General features: G+C 47.9%; 1 protein-coding gene across 7 annotated transcripts in view; it reads left to right on the top strand.

Annotated features, from left to right (window-relative positions):
• The window catches only part of LOC143025494 (heterogeneous nuclear ribonucleoprotein L-like), a 239,407-nt gene that overhangs the window by 192,741 nt on the left and 25,370 nt on the right, over positions 1–21,296 (top strand). For all 7 annotated transcript variants that reach the window (XM_076185244.1, XM_076185240.1, XM_076185238.1 and 4 more), the window contains 2 exons: positions 1,954–2,017; positions 21,190–21,261. In XM_076185244.1, coding sequence (XP_076041359.1) covers positions 1,954–2,017; positions 21,190–21,261 — 136 coding nt within the window. The remainder of the gene's footprint in view (positions 1–1,953; positions 2,018–21,189; positions 21,262–21,296) is intronic.

The following is a 21,296-nucleotide window of genomic DNA, read 5'->3' as shown; positions in this document are numbered from 1 at the left end:
GGGGGGGCGTACTCGACGACCTGATTGTCTGCTTCAGACTTAATGCGCCACACAAACGCACGCGTGCACAAATATCCCCTTCCCTGTCACTTGCAGAGTTCATCTTTTTAACAACCTTCCGAGGGAGTTTTGGTATTTTTAATCTTCGAATCTGATACGTAAGATGGTGGTATACACACAAATTTAGCCTAGTTAATGCCAATTGAAGGATCAACTGACGTGACGTTAACAAAGATCAATGTTCATTGATAAAAAAAAAAATAAGTCCACGCTTGTCCGCAGTACACTGGGTGATTTCTCGTTATTGTACTTGTTTGATCTCAACACTGAGAAGGAAAACATAACTGAACTGTTTCTCAGAGGAAAGAAATATAACTTGAAGACGTTCAGTCGTTAGATGAGTAGAGATCTCAAAAGCGGAATTGTGCCACCGCTGTGTCACGGACCGTACGCGTCGCGGTCCGAAATGGCTAAGCGATGAGTGTTTGGACACAAACCTCGAACGCTACTTGGCCGGGATGAGTAACGCTGTGGCTATTTATCCTCGGGCCGTGGAATGGCATTGAGCTAACAAGGATGCTCTGGTTGGCTACGAGCGGCGGGGATGTGGGAGAGGGGGAAGAGACTTGAGCATTAGATTTTTTGGATGTTGCTTGCTCCTCAGTAGTAGCGGTGGACTTGGAGGAGGTTTGTGCCATTTGTGGGGGGTGGACTGAGGTGAAGTTGGGTTCTTGTCCAGAGGATTAGAGGTTGATTGATATGTAGATTTATCTGGGAAGGGGACCTGGGCTGGGAATGTTAGTATCAGTGTCTGTCGTAGTCCTGACGAACGCAACTGGTGGTGGGTGGACTGTAGAGCGGGGAGATTTGAGGAACCTGCGAAGTCTCTTCGAACGTGGCGGGGGGCACCACGCCACAAATAGATGCCATACCCCCGGCCAACTAGACTGCCCACGCTGCCACACGTTACACGCACACGCAGCAGTACGCGAAATGTACACAAGTGGTCGTTTGTGTGCGCGTGTGTACGCGCGCGTGTACAAGGTTCACGTGTTGCATAGTTTACTTCGGAAATCTTAGTCATCCGTTGGTATGTGCGTGCGCGTGCGCCCGGGATGAAGGGAGTTGAGGAAGACTCGGGTAACCTGCGGAATTCGAGGTATGATACAGTAGAAGGGTGGAGATGGCGTGTGGGCTTGGCGTCCGTCTCGGGAGGGTGGTGTCCAGTTTTAAGGTTTAGGTTTACGGGTTTGAATACACAACGCAAAGTATTTCGCAGCAGTCTGTACGTGGCGGATGACCCTCTGAAGAAGCCGTGGTTTTTGACGCGTCACCTTTGGTGGTAAATGTTAAAAAGAAATTCGATGGCCTAGATAGAATTGCCGCATCTCAAACCGCAAATGGATGAATGTTGAGTTCAGTCTTCCATGCCCACATCCCCAAATGAAAGTACTGCAGTTTCACCGTAAACGGTTAATCGTTATGTTCACTGGGGGCATACGGAGTATTTACATTTGGATTAGTTATTTTGGATCTGTCCAGTCGCCGTTGAATCGTGGGAGGGGGAGGGGCTTGGATAAGCTGGGTGAAGGAGAATTCGGTTGTAGTTAACGCAGAGTGCGTGGCCTCTGGTGGGCGTCCGGAATTGGCGCCTGCTGCCAGAGCCCAGTCCAGTCTTGAGATGATGTCTTTTTCTCCAGGAAATACATTGCAATCGTCCTCTCACTGGTGCGCTGTGATGGCGTTCACGAAACGTACATATACCAAGGCTTTTTCCCCCTTACAAGGGAGGTAGCCAAAAAGGAAAAGGCATAAAATCATTCCCACCTTGAATGGAGAAGTGTAAATATTGAACTAGACCTTTCAAGTGTGCCAGAGTGGTGTTGAAGATTCGTGTATGTCGTGAGCTTGAAGGGACTTAATCTTAATTGTGTGTCTTTTTTCTCTTTGCAGCCCACTAAGCTGAACGTTTACAAGAATGACGCCGAGAGCTGGGACTTCACCAACCCCAATGTTGGCAAGTATTTTATAGAGCGAATTAGTTTTTCACGCCCACCAACTACACCCCCCACGCACGCCTTTCAGGAGATGTACAACCAACCACGCCCTCGGGAGGGGAACTCGAGGCCTTCGTCGCAGTGTTACGTTGTTTGAGAGCCAAAGGAAGAATGCCGTAATAACTCGGGGGGGGGGGGGGTGCCTAGACAGGAAGAGCTGATGGTTGTGCTTCTCGACGAAGGCGTGACGTAGGTTGTCTGGTGGCGGTGTCCATGTGTACCGCACCTGTCTTTGTTGATATATTCACCCAGTTTCCTCTTTTCAAGAGCAATTATTTTTCGACTCGGATTCTACTTGGAAAAAATGTGAAACCCTAATGTACAAAGTGTTGCTTCGATTGCCGATTACGTATTTTTTTTTTTTTTTTTTTATATATTATTTTTTTAAGGCCGATGGCTCCGCTACATTCCGCATCTCATAAACAGAAACTCCACAATGAAACCTCAGCGAAAATACCCGTTCTCTCTTAACATAAGTTCTACGCTACTCTTTTATACGAATTATGTTTTAGAGTAAGCAAGGGAAACCAGACAGGAGTTTGCGTCCTTGCTGATGACGGGTGTGCCGGCTAAGGCTTGCACCTTTATCTCCCCGAACTGGGGAGGGATTGGTGCCCCCCCCCCCCCTTTTTCCACATGGGAGAAGATGGGTCCACACTGGCTACAATCATAGGTTTGTGTAGAACCACAGGGACATATCTACCCCTCGGGAGGACTCTCCTCTTCCCCCACAACCCCACCACATCCTCTTCCCCCCCGGGGGGGGGGTTGCAAGTAAACCATGGAAGGGTCTCCCCACGCCCCTTTGGAACGCGCCACTCGCCCGGAGGAAGTGGCATCTTTGAGAAATAAAGAAACAACACATTTCCACACGTCACGTGTATCACATGGCAAACATGCCCCCAAAAGCACAGGCACCGAGTAGGTTGACAAGATAGGAAGTTGATGCTGTTGCATTGGGCTATCTGAGACGGTACGTGACCACAGCAGGTAGTCTAGGTTGGGTTCGGGAAGGAATTTAGATTTTGAGGGTGTGGTTGGGGGCCAACAAGGACAGTGTTACATTAGAAAGGACAAGAATAATTTTAAGACCACAACTTTCATAAGTCCTCCCTTTCTGTATCAAGGCTCGGACGGCTAGACATTTAATTCTGAATTAGCCGAGGATCAGCCCCTTATACGTTGGGATTTAAGTGGTCCTGCATGTAATTGTTGCAGAATATTGTGAGGTTCCAGATGAGGCATGAGGATACGCAGATGTGAGGGAGGGAAGGAATGAAGGCAAGGGTGACAGAGTGGTAGTTGTGCAAATTTGGACGTAACTTTGTTGGTTTGGTTTGGTTTGGTTTGGTGGCGTACGGAAAGGACTGAGCTTCCAATGTCCGCGTTTGGGACCAGGTGATGTACATGTAGTGGGGGGATAGGATGCTTAGTGTCGGCACTGGCCAGGCACGCTTGCGGCTGCCGACGACAATAATCCACGTCGGCATGTCTTTGTGCCAAGCTTGACTTCGACGGCGCGCGCGCGCGCTCGCTCGAGGACTGACTTGGCCCGTGGCATCGACACCAACATTGCCTTCGTCGCAGTGACGTAACGGAACGCATTTCTCGCGGTGACGTATTTGACACGAGTGGTCGTAAACGTCGGCGCCGAAGCTTTCCTTGGCGCAATTGATGGGTGTTGTGGACTCGGGTTGGGCGACGGTGTGCCGGCTGTGGCGATACCAATGGTGATAATGGAAAGGGTTGGGAGAGGAAAGTAGGACATGTGGGTACACACTCGTGCACGAGTGTGTACCGTCGTTGCCTCCTCGTAGTCATCCTCGACATCCTTTCTGTTTAGGAATCCCTCCCCACCCTCAATTTGAAAGATGATTTTAGTTTTCCTTGAATGGTAGGGTGGTGTTACACAACACGGCTTTTCAAATGTATGGCGGGGGTACCATTAACGTGTGGACTACTACAGATTCTCTCTAGTACTATGACCAGGTTGTGCGTCAGCCACGAATTGCTTAGCCCATTGAGATGGTGATTTTCTAGCGTGAAGGAGGACATGTTCTCCATCCCAATCTGGACGCGTGGCTGGATTGGTGAGAGTAGTGTCCACATTCCGTAGTTGTCACAATTGTCTTGTTCTTGAGTTCTTGAAGGAGTACTTCTACCAAGTTTGTCTTAATCGACCTTGCCCTTTTGTTAGCAGTGAGACTACTTTATTCAGTTCTCTGGAATCTTGAAGATTTCTTCGTATCCATGAAAGGATCGGAGGGTTGAGGAAACATTGTTCAATACAAGATAGTTGTGTGCTCTCTCTCGCGCATGTGAAGCAGTCTGGCAAGATGCTTTCTGTAGGTCGTGATAAGAAACTACAGACTTCAATATGTAAATTTCAGGTCCGTTAATTTGTGCTCAGGACACTTAACGGTTTGGTCATTTTGTTTTGGTGCGCGCGCGCTGACTAGTCGCTGTATTTATGTAACAGGTGTTTGTGTGATGGATTACGACAGGATTAGCTTCTTTCACTGGTATCACAAATGTAGCTGCTGTTGTTCTTCCTAGTGTTCAGTGGACTTTGGTGACCACATTTTTCGTGTAACATCTCTTCACTCTCCTGCTTACTGTTCTTGCCTATTCACGGTTTGGCATTGAAGTATCTTGGATACTTTTTCCATCGTAAATACAGTACGTGTGCCCTGACTGCCATCCACCCCCGCCACCTGCCATTGGAATCTCTTGCTTCTTGGTTTTAGTTCGTGATCTACTGCCGGTATAATACTGTGCCGTACTGGTAAGCGTTCGTGTTCTTCGCCCTCTAATGAATGTCAACGGTGGAGCACTTTCAGGACCTATATATATCTCTCTCTCTCTCTCTCTCTCTCTCTCTCTCTCTCTCTCTCTCTCTCTCTCTCTCTCTCTCTCTCTCTCTCTCTCTCTCTCTCTCTCTCTCTCTCTCTCTCTCTCTCTCTCTCTCTCTCTCTCTCTCTCTCTCTCTCTCTCTCTCTCTCTCTCTCTCTCTCTCTCTCTCTCTCTCTCTCTCTCTCTCTCTCTCTCTCTCTCTCTCTCTCTCTCTCTCTCTCTCTCTCTCTCTCTCAATCCTAACTACTATATCACTAAGATTATCGCTTCCTCTTCACTTAACTCTGCACGTCCTCGTTATTCTTAATAATCCTACTACGCGTCCTTCACTTACAAGCCCGTTGTCGAGACTCTGATGCCAGTAGTTCTTTTGGAGTGAAGAGGACCCAGACGAGATTGGTTCCCTCAGGGCCGCAGCATAAAGGTGCATTCTGGCGGCTGCGGCGGCGGCTGTTGTCGTCTGGAAACGTGCCACTGACGGTCTCGGTCAGTCCCGTCAGACTGGCAGGGGTTGTGCAGATGAGCAAAGTGGCACTGTCCCTGGGCAGGAATGGGACAGTGTTTGTGCCCAAATGTAGAACACTTGCTTCCAAAAGGTCGAATATTGTTAATTTAGTTCTGTTTGCGGGACTTGGCAAATCTCTTGCTCCCGCGTTCGAATGTCCTCGTTCCAGTCTGTGGTGTAGAAAGCTATGGATAAGGCGGAGAAAGCTAAATGGCTCGGTTTTCCCTGATCACGAGGGATTTTGAGATTCGGGGCGGCAGCGCGCACGTGCACACGCACTCGCCTCGATCGTTGTTCCGTAGTTAGTAACGTTTACTCTCTTCAACCTTTCCAGAACCCCGCAACTCCACACCCTCCTCTCTCTCATCCCACTCACCCACCGTCCCACGTCCTTCCCCTTCTTTCTACGGACAGTTCAGCTGCGCCTACGAATTGCGTAGAGTCGTAGTCGCGTTTTAGGCGCAGTGGTTGACGGGGATATAGGGAGCAGTCGTGGGGGGGTTCTTATCGGGCAATGGGGTGACGTCGTGGGTGGGGGGGAGATTGGTATTTGTTTTAGGAAAGGAAGTAGGTGTGAGTGGGGTGGGTCGGACAAGACAACTTGACCACACGGACCATGACTAGAGGGATACCACTTGCCACTCGCAAGCCACAACATTCGAGCTTAATCAACACCTACGTCATCAAATTCCCCGATCCACAATCCCCCCTCCCCCAAATCTCGTGACTCGATCTTCCCACGCTCCACCCCCCCTATTCCCCCCCACCCCCACCCCCTCTTTATGCTGCTACTCAACGCCTCGCCACAGCCAAAACTAGTCGCCCCCGGACAAGGTCGGGAGGCCAGATGGGTGGCGATTGACACTGACTCAAGCCATATCAATTGGATTAAGCAACTAAACCTGCTGCTGCTGCTGCACACATTGGCATGTGGACTCGCTACAAGACCTGGAAGGTGCGTTGTTGTTGCTGCTGCTGCTGTTGGTGGTGGTGGTGATGTGATGGTGGAGGGTTGGTGTGACAGATGATTTTTAGCTATGAAGGCGGTGGTGGTGGTTGTGGTGGCGGCGGCGACGACGACGACGACGACGACGACGACCACCACCAAGACGAAGACGAAGGGTGGTAGTGGTTGACCAGTCGAGCCCCAAGAGGCGTTCACTGGACCCATGGAAGGTGCAAGGGACCCAGGCGGCGTAACCTACAGAAAGCTATTCCACACAAGCAGCAGCAGACCTCTCCCACCGTTGCCAGCCACCGCTTTCGCCACTGCCACGCCGCCACCGCTACCGCCACCATCACTACCGCCGCCACCACCACATACAAACATTGACAACAATTACTATATACTACTACTACTACTACTACTACTTTTACCATCACCTACCATCACCAAACCACCTGACCAACCCACGTTCTGGAGCCCAAGTCGGTCCACCGCATGGTTTATGGTTGCATGTGAAACAATAACACTGGCCCATTGCCCTTCCTTTCTCCTTCGTCCTCTTTCCTCCCCTTCCCCCGACCACCTCCCTTCCCCCTCCCCTCCCCTCCCCTCCAAGTCCACCAAACAGTGCCACAAGAAGACTGAACACCACCAGACTGCGGAGCCAGCCCAGCCTGAAAATCCTTCCACCCCTAGGTTTGAGCCGTGTTATTGTGTTCATGTGTACCTCGTGCCCCTCTGGCCCGGCAGACCCGTAGACCCGTAAACCTAGTGTTGGGGCGGGGCGGGGCAGAAGCCTCGTTCCCACCATCACTTGATGTTCCAGGTCTCGCCGGGTCGAGCGGGGCTAGCAGCTGTAAACCTTGTGCCAATAACTGTTGTTTGTGCAGGGTACGGAGCTCGCAGGGCCCCCGTCCCCGCCAGCAGGACCATCTTCATATTGATGTCTACAGGATTGACCCAGTCCTTGACCCTAGATGACATGGCATCGCTCACCCTTCGGCCGTGGGCGGCTCACCTCCTACCTCCAGGAGGCTGATGCTGCTGCACTCGACTACACGTGTCAACGGTATGTCGGGGGGGACGGCGAAGGGCCCGTGCCAAGGACGTGGGCCCGTGGATGCAGGGGAATGGGGTCGGGGCACGCCCGCGCGTGTGCTCATTCGCCTTCCTTCCATCCCATTCATCCAGTCATTCATCCATCATTGTATCCATCCGTTCATCAATGCAGCCACCCATCCGTCTGTCCATCTATCCAGCCACCTACTCAACCCACATCTACCTGCCTGAGCGGTAGGTAGGCAGGTACAAGTTGACACGTAATTTGCGGAGTTGGAGGAGGGGGGGGCGCATTGTCTCTTGGTCCTCTTTATGTGAGGGTTAAAGTGCTGCCGTTACTCTTCCAATCCGGATTTACCTTTTCATTTTCTTTTATTGCATCCTGTCCTACCTCTCCCAGTTTTCATACGGGCTGTCTTCCCACGCCCCGTGTCACCATCATGTTGAATTCTTAACTTTATTCACTAGTATTTGTCACCGCGAATTTTTCGTGTTTTGTAATTTCTGTGGAACCCCTGAATTAAGGTAGGAGTGCAATGCCCCTCCCCCTTCCTTCCCTATCCCCCCCTTTCCTTCCACTCCCCGTGATTTCTTTTGGTTTACACATAGTTACCCCCCTTGTCAGTTCTCGGTCCACCCTACTTTGGAGCGAGTGCACTCCACAAGACCAACTAATATGCCTCGACTCCTCCTCCTCCTCCTCCTCCTCCTCCTCCTCACCTCTTTTCGCTATTGCCGTTGTCGCTTGCCGACACCGCAGCTCCACGCCCGTCTGTCCAGTCTCCCGTCCCCTTCCCCTTCCCCCAGATCGCCCGAGGTAAGTTGAACTTCCGACCTACATGGAGACGAAACCAGTGGTTCATTAGGCTAATGCAGGTCTCTTTGCACCCTCTTGCATTCTCCGTTCTCTCCTCCCCTTCCTACCTTCTCCTTCTGCAGCCACTTGAAAACGCTGGGGGTTTCCGGCATAATCGTCCTTTGAAACGGGAGAGCTCGAGTGTTCATTGCAAGAGTCGCCTGGGTCTTGCCATTTGATGCTCAGTTGAAAGACGTTCCCGTTACACCTGGGTAGGCAAATGTATTGCAAAAGGTTTGTTACTAGTCTCTTTGTAGTTCTGGTTGCAGAAAACGTCGGGTATCAGACCCCCGGCCTGCCAGTGAATTTGTCCTAGATAAAGGACCGGCAGAACGTAATGTTGAATTCTGTGTTTGCCTTCAACCAGTATATGCCGTGACCAGGCTTGTTCACACGTAGCTGTGCATATTCATGGATAAAAAAAAACTGCAAGATATTTCAACGTGCTGAAATGTGAACCACACCAGGTGGCACAATTTTTTTCGTCCTCTTCCTATTCTTCGTAGTCAACCATGCATACTGTTACCCCAGCCGTGATATAAATCTCACCGCTGGGTTGTTTTGTAAACATTGTTAACGGCCCGCTGTGGAAGGAAGGAGCGTCAGTTTGCTCAGCTGTTGGTTAGGTTGTCTGACCTGTGTTTGGGTTGTGCCAGGTAATATGCCGGATAACTAAAATGCTGCCACTCACTGACGTTGCAATGGTACCGGCCTCGACAACTAATTCAGCGACCAAAGCTCAATTCCCTCCTCGGGCTTAAAATTTCGTAATCGTTGTACTATGATTTGGCACTCGTGTGGGCAAGGAGTGTGTGTATGTAAGGCCACCATTATTCATATGTGGGGCCATATGAACTAAGCACTGATCGGGAAGGGTAATGGTTGTTGGTCACGAATCCAACACGTTGTGAATGACGCGCTGAACACGCTTCATTACTAGGCTGCCTTGTGCATTTTCGTCCCTTTTCTTTTCCCATTTTCCCCAGTTCTGGCTTTGTCCAATTCCTAATTTATCTATCTCCGCCTCCTACAGTAATTCTGTTCCCGCTTCACCTTGAAATCGGGCTGGTTAGGGGAACCATAAATGTGTCGAGATCGCTGAATTCGGTAATCGGGAAAGGTTGAGGATCGTGGGAGGGGCTCTCGAGTCTCCTCGCGGTCGACAACTGAATCACTTTCTTCTTAGTGTGACATTCTTGACAATAGTGTTGCTACACATACAAGAGGAAACCGTACCGTGATTTTTTGTTGGCAATTGGTAGGCAGCACGTCGACTGTAGTGTGAGAACGGGGTTGACTAATATAGACCACTGTGGACTACCACGTCTGGTTGCGGGAGGACTGTCACTGTGACTAATGGCCTGCTGGTCAGGACAGGAGGTGCTTGTCCCGTATGATTGCCGAGACGTCCTTGAAAGATGAAGGGCCCGCGTGGAATCCGTCGTGAATCATCCTGGGATGGGAGGAGATGGGCACTGCCATAGACCATCAACCTACGGTTTCTTTAGAGGGAGTAAACCCAAGCTTGTGAATATCTGTAGTGTGGTCATTGTGGGAGGGATGGTTATCATGTTAGGAATAGTAACGTGGGCATTTTGTCTACAAACTACAGAGACCCGTTCATGAACGGAGAGGGCGTCAGTGAACAAGAAGGAACTTGCAAGTATGGAGGGTTAGACGTTCATTTACACCCCGCACACTTCCATTGCAGTAAGGGCAGTAGGCTCGTTTTAGGTAACGACGGTTTCATGTATGGAGATGAAGTATTCTGGACAGTCTGCCAGGAATAAAAGAACGAAATTGGGTCTTGTGGGGAAGGATCGCCGTATCGAGATAGCAAAGGGGCATTTTGCAAGACCGCAAATAGGACCAGGGTGAGGCGGAAGGATAGTGGGATCTTGAAAGTTTGCCTTTTAGGGACTTGTGTATTTATGACAAATGTGGCGATCATCGACACCCCCCCCCCTCCCCACACACACACTTTTTTGTAAGGTACAACGAAGTAGGTAGCATAGCGTCCTAGAGTAGGAAGTGTGTGGGTCCTTGTATCATTTCCTATTTTTAAAGGGTGGTTATTTTGTTTTCTGTCCTTTCCCAAATTAACGAGTGGATAAAAAATTGAAGCCATGGGAGTGGGCGAGGGGCTCAATCTCAAAATACTAAATTACTGAAATCTCATTCACTTAGTATGGGTTCGTCCCGCACTCAGATTCCCAGCAGTTACCGTTACCTGTCCCCCCGAACAGTCGGCTCTTACGGAAAACTAATTGTGTTGCAGTTACGCGTCTCCAGGCGTAGGCTGCGACCATCTCTCGCACAACACACCCAAGGTTGGAGGGTAATTTCCCCCGGTACCTCCTCCTAGCCCTTGTGTGGAATACAGATTCATGGGAAGGTGGTGTACGTTCTCTCCAAGTCTTTACCCCCCCCCCCCCCGGGCGTGGAAACAGCCCTCCCATACCATTTAGTAGTTTTAATTTTGCCCGTGAAACTAAGTAACTAAACTTCGTGGTCTTCATTGTGAATTCACTACTTAGTCCCTCCCCTCATCTGGCACACGAGTTTTATTTGATCTGTAGGATCTTGCTAGTTAAGTTCTCCACGTAACCTGCATTTCATAATTTCATTAATTTAATGGAAACATAGAAAACTACCATCCCCCGTCCTCAGATAAGTAAACTCTAGTTGCAGCTATTTTATACTTGGGTCTAGAGAGCGCGCGCGCACACTCCTCTCCGCATCTCTCCTATCTCTCTCAAAAACCTGTGTACGAATTGTGCCGAGACACGCTTGTATCACAAGCTTGACTTGACCTGAAAGGGTGCCCTGTGGTAATCTCGTCGCCCACAAATCATCCTGCAGCGTTATACAGTCGCCTTGTTGCAGTTGAGAGGAAGTGAAAGTAAAATGTATTAGTGGAAATCGGGCTAGTGGCAAGCTCCGTATCGGAAACCTATTTGACAAGAAGACCCGAAGCGGAGAAGAGCTTCGTCTCGCCTCGGGCGTGCATAGTAATGTTCCTCGGGGGGAGAGGGGGGGGGGCGGTGGACTGGTGCGCCACTGCGGCCATGCTGTGATGGACACGGGACTAGTGGTGGGTGGATTGGTTGGCTGGTTGGTGTGGCCTCGCTGGCTGGCCGCTCGGCCGCTGGTATTTGGATCAATAGGATTAAGCCACGTGAGGGTTACAGCTGCGTGATGGCAGGCGTCGGACAGCAGCGGGCGTACAGCAGCCGTGTTCGGTTGGTGGGGAAGGGGGAGATCACGCCCACACCTTGTATGAATGTGTTACAGGATAGTATATTGAGGTCATCGTCTTGTGGCGAGGCTCGAGTATCAAGTTGGTCATGTATTGTCACCAGACTCGTCCAGTTACAGGACTGCGCTCCCGTGCACAATTTTCCCGACAGGAAGTTTCACCACTAGGAAGGTGGAGATGCTTAAAGATTTGGCAATTGATGCGGGTTGGTTGATCACATCTTTGTCTTGCCGTCTGCCAGTTCGGTAAGGCTGAGGCGAAAGAAACCTCTTTATGTTGTGGCAGTTGGGAGTCGCTGTGGTCATTGTGGAGGTATGGAAGAGATGAAGTTCATGATGTTGGAGGCTGGAGCTGGCTGGGGAAGATAGCTAATGGTCGTATGTTTAAAACTAAATGTGGGGCATGACACAAAACGGCCGTCGCGTCAGGAGTGGACCGTGTGTTTGGGAGGAAATGAGACCATTTGCCATTGGTGTCGGGTGGGGGATCCTTTTTTCGAACGGTTTTACACAGCCGGCACCGGTGTCTGGTGCAGGCTTGGGCTCGCGTTAAGTGCCACCCCCTTGAGTGGCGTGTGCTTAACTCGTCATTAAAATTGACGTCACAATAGCCTTCAATTCGTAGCCTCGGGTGAGTCGAGTGCACTTCATGGTTCTCTCGGTGACAAAGTTGCCTAGAAAGTTTCTTTGCATTGCTGCTGGTCACTCGTGGCAAACTGGTTTCATTAGGGGTGGGTGGGACATCGTTGATAGCTGGAGGGGAGGGGCAGACTAGATTTGGAGTTTGTAGTAAGAAAAATCTGCCTTGCCTGCCCGGAACAGTATTCGGAAGTCCATCGCCACGTTGAAACGAGATAAAAAGGGGTGAAAAGGATTCAGTGTTCAATGAGACGTCACCCCTTTCATGGCCACAATATATATATATATATATATATATATATATATATATATATATATATATATATATATATATATATAATTTTTTTTTCTCTCGCCATCTTTCTTTTGTACTTCCTCCTTTCCTCTACTCTGCACTGTTGTCCCACTCCAATAGTTTTCTTCCGTCTTTTTCCCCGCTCTACGTGACTGATCTTGCTATATGTTGGTACTTCGCTTGTGACTAAACACCATTACCAGACTGCCCACTCAATGAAGTCGAACAATAACTGGACGCGAAAGAAGTGATCGCATCAGGATGGGGATAAGGCGGCCACAAGTTTGGTGTGACGATAATTAGGCTGTATAAGCTGGCGCTGGGACAGTGAAAAACTGGTTCGGGGGTGGGGAGCCTCTGTTGACAGAGGCAGAAATCTTGTGCAGAAGGCAAACTGGAGAATCCGGGTTGATGACCTGCCGGGTCTCGGGGAAAGGGCAAGAAACAAGCCGCCACCGGCTGATCAACATATACTCGTAGATAGCTCTGTGACCGCCGTCATTGCGCGGTGAGCCTTGCTCGCGCGTAACGGAACTGGTGGCGTGTGGGACCACGCCTCAGACCCGACCTTGGCAAACCACCCACCCCCATATTATCCGTTGCCCGATGTCAGAATGGAGAGGTCAACACGAAGAGTACCTCGTGTATGGGTGCAGTCTGGTGACGCTTCTGATTTTAGGTGATGTAGGACAAATTTCTGGTGGGCGGAGATATAACAATTGAAGACCTGTCTAAGGAAAACTAAAAATTAATCTGGAGTGTTTGACACTCCTCGCAGGTTATTCTGAAAGTAGGTGAGTTGAATGTTCACCTCAGGGTACATGCAACTGTTTTTAGTTGACACCGTAGAGAAAGGGTTGCTGTATTCTAACGGTGGGTCCTATAGGATAAAAAGTCATTCCGCATTAAGGACCGACACTTGTAAGGGAATGGATCACAAGATTCTGAATTTTTGACCCATCAGGAGGAGCGGTCGAACTCCTCGGCAAGAAGCCTTCCAAAGGTCGGAAGTGCGTCGGAATTTGATGTCAGCTTCGGGACCGGGGAGGGCGGGCGAGGGTGTGGGGTTGGGATGATTTGGTAGTGGGATGGGTAAACTGCGGCAGGATCATTGGGCCCATCACGACTGTATTGTTGCCAACCTGGTGTGTGTGTGTGATCGGTGGGATTGTTTTGGGCATCCCATAACATATAAAAACTATTGGAATGTATGGAAGACTTTGCATGGGAAAAAATGAGGGTAGTGCTCAGATAAGAGTTCTACTTGGGAAGAGGTAATTAGTGGAGTTCCACAAGGAGCAGTATTGGCTCCAATAAGGTTTGCTTGCATGGAAAAAAATGAGGATAGTGCTCAGATAAGAGTTCTACTTGGGAAGAGGTAATTAGTGGAGTTCCACAAGGAGCAGTATTGGCTCCAATAAGGTTTGCTATCTATGTGAATGAAATGAACGAAGGTGTGGATAGTTACTTGAACTTCTTTGCAGATGGTACAAAATTGTTAAAGAAAGTGAGCACTGAAACGGACTGTGACTCGCTACAGAGCTCTGAACAGGGTCTGGGAATGGAGTCTGAAGTGGGAAGTGAACTTCAACATTAAGAAATTTAGCGTAATGGAATTTGGAAAAAGTAAAAACGGATATCAGGACAATTTAAAATTGATGAAAAGGAAGTAATGAAAGTGGAATCTGGAAAAGACCTGGCGGTTATCGCAAAAGATGTCCCCTGACGAACATTGTCGGCGAAACCTATAACAGGTGTCGGGTGTCGAAGGGATTAGTTCGTGTATATTCTAGAGCCTTGCTGGAGCTTGTTCCATCTTCTTTCCTTCAAGGCAGCTCTGCCAACTTCATTCTATTTCTCTTATTTTGTGCACCTGGGAATTCAGATATGATATGTGACGGTAGAAATAAGGAACCAAAGGTGGCCGAAGGAGACGAGAATCCATAGGTTTCTCGGGAACAGTTTTGAGTTCGGCATGGTTGGGGGCGGGGTAGGAAGAAATCAACCACACCACACCTTCAACACCCAAGGATAGACTCCGTGAGCATACCAGACGTCCTTCTTACTGGGTAATCTGGTCATTAACGTTGGTGCGTACGTAATGGGAGGAGGGGGTTGGCCATTAAATGGTTCGGTATTTCAATGTTCTTCCTGTACGGTCGCCATCTTGTAGACCAAGAGGCTGCAGAGCAAAACGGGGCCGTCGCATGCTCTCTTGACTGGATTTCCCATCCACCTTAGTGGAGTGGGTGGGTGGATGGCCCTCTTCTCTTTGGGGTTGAAGTTGAAGTTTTCCCGGTTACGCAGATAGTATTTCGAGGTTACTCAGTGGAGTATATGGTTTGTGGAATAGTGTGGTAATGGGACGTTCCTTATCTGCGTGGCGGTGGTGGTATCTGTGTAAAGGCCGGTCTCTCAATAGCGCTCCACCAGCTGTTCGCCAGCATGGAGTAATCAGGTCAAAATGCAAATAGACTCGCTCTGGATGTGTTGTTTGCGCTTCCATTACCGCCAGGCTTAGCATTCTTTCATGTCCGGCGCCGCAGACCCCTTAAGAGATTCACCCACGCACCCACTGCCCCCACACGACCATCTATTATCTCGTCGTGATGCTTGGAACTTTTAAGGCGGGTGGTTGTGTATATTGAATATGGAAGTCTGTATTTCTGTGTTCCTCACATGGTACGTGAGATCTGAAAGATCACCTCGTTAGTGTTCAGTGGGCATTGTTCGATAATGGAGAAGTAAATGGGTGACCATGCAGTGTTTCAGGTACAAGGCCTTTTACTTTAGTTTGATATTTACGATCGATGAAAGTTGTGAAGATGAAGGGGACGTGGGCGCCTTCCGGGGTGGGTTGAAAGGTCCGTGTTGATGGGAAAAGCGAATGGGACCGGGATGCTGCTGGTGGGATTATGCCGCTCGTAAACTGCGGCGATGTGTGAAGGGGGGTTGGAGCCAGAGGGTGGGCGGAGCTTCTATGGGTGCTTGTGGTCGTAAGAGAGTAGTGCAAGTCGGGTAAGGAAAGGAAGGAGCGGTGAAGAGTTGTGCCAACTTGGTCACTGGGTGCTTAGCAGTGCAGGTGGCACTTGGTACTATGGCCCCATCCAGTCTGAAGTTGTGTTTTTATTTTTTTCTTGCTTTCTTTTCCTTTTCTTCCTCCTCCTCCCCTAAGTTAGGAAGTACGAAGGTTGGAGCCAAGCCTGAGGCTTGTTTAGATACCAAGGAAAGTAAAGAATGGAGCGAAATTGTTGGAAAACGAGAAATTAGAAAGGGAAATAAATTGAAATGAGGAACCACTGAATTATAGACCACCATACAAGCAAATCAGAACTGTTGAAAGAGGCAATGCAATAAATTTTAAATTCGGGTCTTCACTGTAGTAGAGCTGTCGATCGTCTACAGGAGACGGTCAAGCTGTCTGGTGCGGAGAAAGCTCATAATTATACATCTCAAGAATGTGGAAGGATTAGAAAGGCCTGGATGAAGGACGTGTTCACGAGGAAGGTTGTGAGCGATATGATGGAACTAAATAGGAAGGTCCCAAATTTTGTTGCCATAAAAAATTCATTTAAAATTTGGTAAAGTTACATGGCAAATTGCAGAACATGATGGAATTTCACATGGACGAATATATAATATATATATATATATATATATATATATATATATAATTTTTTACCCATTTTAGTTTGCTGCAGCGGTTTACATGTAAACAAGTTGAAAATATTTGTAACAAAAATGGAGCTGTCAACATCTGAAGGAAGAGCCTCGACAATGCATAAGCAGCAGACATTGTGGAAGGCAAGAACGTAGAGATTCAAACTAGAAACGGACTGAAAGATTTGACCCTTGGACGCACGTGTCAGTCCAGCTCGCACGCTCACATATAAAGGCATGTAATTGCTCGCTCGCATACTGGTTGTTGCCACTGGTGCTGACAAAACCGTTGTCTGAGCACCAGGAAGGATCGTAGGGGGTACCAGAACAACTTCGGAGGATATATTAGGCCCATCAGTTGAACAAAATCCTGTAGGTCAGATGCTACAATTATCACGTTGTAAACCCATGACTCCAGATCTTGGTATAATTTTTGACTGGTGCGCGTGCACACACACACACGCACGCACGCACACGGCTCAGTGGTAATATTTGCAATCGCTACTTAAGCTGTCCGAGTTTGATTCCCGCCCGGGGCTGAAATCATAATATTTGAGCTGCGAGCCGTCACTCCAACTCTCATGGACGGGAATTTTGTGTGTGTGTGTGTCTGTCTGTCTGTCTGTCAGTCTGTCATCCGGGAGGGTAACGGCTGTCCAACACGTGATCACGCACACAAGCTCTCGCCAAATACACGATCTCCCATGCCGCGCTATCCATTTGGTTGTAGTTGCCAGTCTTGGTAGAGTTGCTGACGCCCCTTGCCGTCTCAACCTCCCGCATCCCTGTGAAGTTGTCAGTGTTTGTCACTTGCACCGGGGTCGAAGTCAATCGTGAGGAGAACCAACTCTTGTGTACCAGAATCCATGACAAAAATTTTAAAACTAAAGCTTACAAGATGTACAAATATACGTAATGTAGCAAAAGCCTTTTATGTTTAAATGAAAATAGCCAAGTTGTCCTAATTAGTGGGGGGGGGGGAGGTACCAGTCACTTCACCTTTTTGCAAAAGTTTGATTTTTGGTACTATTTTGAAGCTTAGGGCCTAAGTAAAAATTTTGGTCCGAGTGGACAAGATCACATGGGGTCTTCATACATTCCCGCCATTTTCCAAGATGGCCGCCATCAAAATCTAATAATGTAAATATCTCGGAATCTATTCAACCTAGAAACATGAATTTGGTATATACCTAGGTTTTCATGGTCAAGAAATCAGATAAAACCATTTCTGGTTGCATCAGAGTATTTATTTTACCGTAATGGTAAATTAGACCTCAAACGTTACAGTACAATTTTTCAGAATTATGCATGTTAACTATTGAACACATGAACGTAAATTCTATAAAATACCATGAATATAAACCGAACAGTCTGTTTTCCTTGTTCTTAGTGATGTTTCATTGATTAGGTAAGTGCATCTAAAGATCATTACTCATTCGCATTACAATGATGGTAATTTAGTTAGGACATTTGCACTTGCATGACGAGCAGGGTTTTGTGCACGCGTGCGCATTTCACGTCTAGATCAAACACATCCCTGGCAATGGGCAACGTGGTCCATATGGGAACCAGTTGGCCATCTCTTTCCATCCATCCATGATTGCTTGGGCTTGGGACTTGTGCCAGTGGCTCGTGCGCTGTGGTCCTGATGCTCGCCTGGAAGATACTCCTTTTGAGATGTTGGTCCAGCGCATCACTTGTAGGCGGTATTCTTTCCACATTCCGAGTCCTGTGACAGAAAACCCTCATTCGAACAAGGTCAACGTTGGTGTCATCAGTGATAGGTTCGTCGGAGTACATTTTGCAAACAAAGTGACTCACCACTACCCTCAACTCTGGCGATGTAAGAAACGGTGTGCTAGCAATTGTCGCAAACTCATTCAAGAGGGATGGAACCTCATCTTTCCGCTTGGAGCAGTATCGCTTGCCTTTGTTTTTGAAAGATGGCGTGCTGTCTGACCCAGTGTTGTCGCACCCAAACTTGAGGCAATGCTGTTGAGGAATATCATGTTGACTGTCTTTCCTGTTTTAAAAGAAATCCAGATTTCTGACTCCGGATTGACAGCCTTGATGTGGTGGAAGTTACACAGAAGTATTACGACAACGTCTGTGTCGCCAGTATAGACGATAAATATTGTAGGGCATGAAGAAGATGTACCAGGACACGAATATCTGCCTCCTCATGATTACATCGTCCCATGGGGGGTCCATTCCCTGCATTGAGGACTTGATCACCAGAAGTTATATAAACCTGTTTGCTATCATGGAATGGTATTTGCACAATGCTAGTTGACAGGAATGAGAAGAGTTTTTTTTTATTTTCGGCATTAGACAAAAAGTTTTGCAATTTCCAGGTACTTTGGCAGAACCACATACTCACTGTCGTGTGCCTTTTCCTCGCTTTTCTCTTATGGTCGCTTTGATTGACATTGAACGATACTGATCCCATACAAAATCCACTCTCGCTGCTCTTTTCAACTCGTGCTTCTTGGGCAGAAAACTTTGGTGAAATATTCAGCAAATGTTTTGCCTTGGACAGCTGTACCAGGAAGAGAGTGGATCAGGGCACCGCCATCAATAAAGATGACCCCATAATCATCTGGTGAGACGAGCTCCTCATCCGCAGAAAGTCCAGCACCTGCACTTGCTTCCATAATGCAGGTCAAAAAATCTGACTTGTTGCAAGAGTTGATGGACCCTTCAGAAGCCAGTGCAGGTGGTGATGAGGAGGATTCATGACGGAAAAATTCCTCCCAAATTTCCACCCTGGCTATCAAACATAATGAATGCTTGTCCATAGAGATCTATATGTTGTTCGAAGTGTTGCCTCTTTTTCTGAGCTCCTGTCTTTTTTCGAGCTTTCTCCTCGTGGAACAGCAGGAAGTTGTTTTTCTTGATCGGAGCTTGCAGCGGTACACTTTTTGTGTCCAGCACATTCTTCTGAAAATGGTCATACTGCTCTTCTCCTCTTGATTCCAATACTTGGACAGATGTGGCGGCGGACTTGCCAACACACACTTCATTGTCTAATGTAACTAGATCTGCACTACTCTTCAAATGGATTCCCTCTGCTTAGCAGCACATCCATGAGACTTGTGACATGACGCCTAAAGCGGTGCTGGGATGCACTCCCTTCCTCGTGATGAGGGAGCTCTTGACCTCCGTCGTCATCCACATCAGTGAATTGCTCTAGAACACGGCTAATTTCTGGACCAGTTGCAATCCAGCGTTCTAGCATCTCGGGGTTCTCTGTGATCCCGATCACTCCCCCAACTCCTTTCACGCGTTTGTTGGCCTGCTCGTGTGCATGATCAATCGGAATGGAGGAGTAACGATGATTGCTTTGACTTGTTGTCCAATGACCTGCTTCAAACTCCTCTTGGATGCTAGAAGGAAGACTTTCAAGGTCTCTGATGAACACGGAAACCCACCTTGCCTAATTCTGGTGATCAAGTGCAAACGACAGAAGTGAAAATGAAAATTCGCTGATTGTGGGAACCGCACTAAATATCGGTACCAACGCTAAGAGCGACCATTTGGCGTATATATCTAGTATTTTTGTGCACGTTTGCTTGAATTTTTAATTCAAACATGTTGATTAAAATTCCTACCCGAGACGTATTAATATAATCTGGGAAGCATGTGTGCTAAATTTTCACATGGTTGGTGAAATGGCAAATGGACTTCCAAGATCTCCAAGTGCAGTGTGTTAAACGTAGGGCTACACAACCCCGAAAGCAGATAGCTTTGATAACGTTTTTAGAGAGCACTTGGGAGTTCTAGCAAATCCAGGAAACTGTGCATTAGCGCCGGGAATAAAGCTAACAGAGCATTAGGTTTCATTGCTAGGACGGTTACGAATAGAAGTGCAGAGGTAATTATCAAACTATTTGGCGTTAATTGGACCCATCCTTGACTATACTGTATATTTTTGGTCTCCGTCCTATAGAATGGACATAAATTCACTAGAATCGGTACAGATAGGAATGACGAAAATTATACACGAGCTCAGAAATTTACCCAATGAAGAGACGCAGCGTGCGGATCTAATAGGTGTTCAAAGTGGATCAAAGGAAGGGTTACGCTGTCATATTAAGATAACAGGTCAGGACTCGCAGTAATGGATTGGGCATTTATATTTTAAGAGACATGTAAGAATTTATTTACTAATAGGGTGGTCAACGAATGGAATAGACTTAGTAACCATGTAGTGAGCGCAGAAACCGTTTTAAGAAACTGTTGGACAATTTTATGGATGGGGTAATGGACATGGAACTGCCTGGTGTAGGCCTTGTGGTTTCTTGCACTCCTTCATTCTTATGTAAGATGCTAAAGTACCAGAATGTTAACATTCGTACGTCACCCCGTTCGAGGTCGAGCGTAATTGAATTGTTTACTGACCTAAGTGCCTTTCAACAGCAGGTTTTGTACTTCTTCGAAGTCAAAGAATTTATTAGTTGGGAGTGGTCATTGTCATGTGGAAATAAATACCCATAATGCTGTGTTGTGCTGGTCTTTGGGGCCCCTGCAGGCAGTACCATATAGAAAGCAACGGCCATGGTGGGAGCGAGAGGGAAAGTGGATTTCAGAAGAAGCTTCATGGTGTTATGGGATTACTAATGTTTATTTATCTTTTGGCGTTGTAGTACATTTAATTGGATTTAGTGGGTGTTTGTTCGATTCTTTGTAACAAGACTTGTGCTGTTTAGCCTTACGTGCATCCCGGCCTTCGATGCATTACCAACCTACCTACCCGCCTGCTTTTGTCTGCATCGTAGTGAATAAATTGCGAACATGCCGTGCCAAGGGGAAAGGTCCCTAAAGTTAATGAAGTTGTAGGAGTTTGGATTTTTCAATGTTAGTCTGGAAAGCAACTCTCAAATTAAAGTATGAAATTGTGCCTTGGTTTTATTGGAGACTGAAGAGTCTCTCTCTCTCTCTCTCTCTCTCTCTCTCTCTCTCTCTCTCTCTCTCTCTCTCTCTCTCTTTCCCCCCCCCTCCAAAAATAAAACAAAATATTGCATATCAGTGTTTCTAATCTTTCTTTTCCGCCTGTTCCAGGTATGCGACAGCAAGAAGACAAACAGCAGAATACGTCAACCCGCCCACCGCTGCTGCAGGAACCTCGTTTCGGTAAGGATGTGGTTTTACGTGTTGGGCCATTGCCT

This window comes from Oratosquilla oratoria, chromosome 5, assembly GCF_046742065.1.
Source record: "Oratosquilla oratoria isolate Oo_2021 chromosome 5, ASM4674206v1, whole genome shotgun sequence".
Taxonomy (NCBI): domain Eukaryota; kingdom Metazoa; phylum Arthropoda; class Malacostraca; order Stomatopoda; family Squillidae; genus Oratosquilla; species Oratosquilla oratoria.
This window is presented reverse-complemented; position numbering and strand designations above follow the sequence as displayed.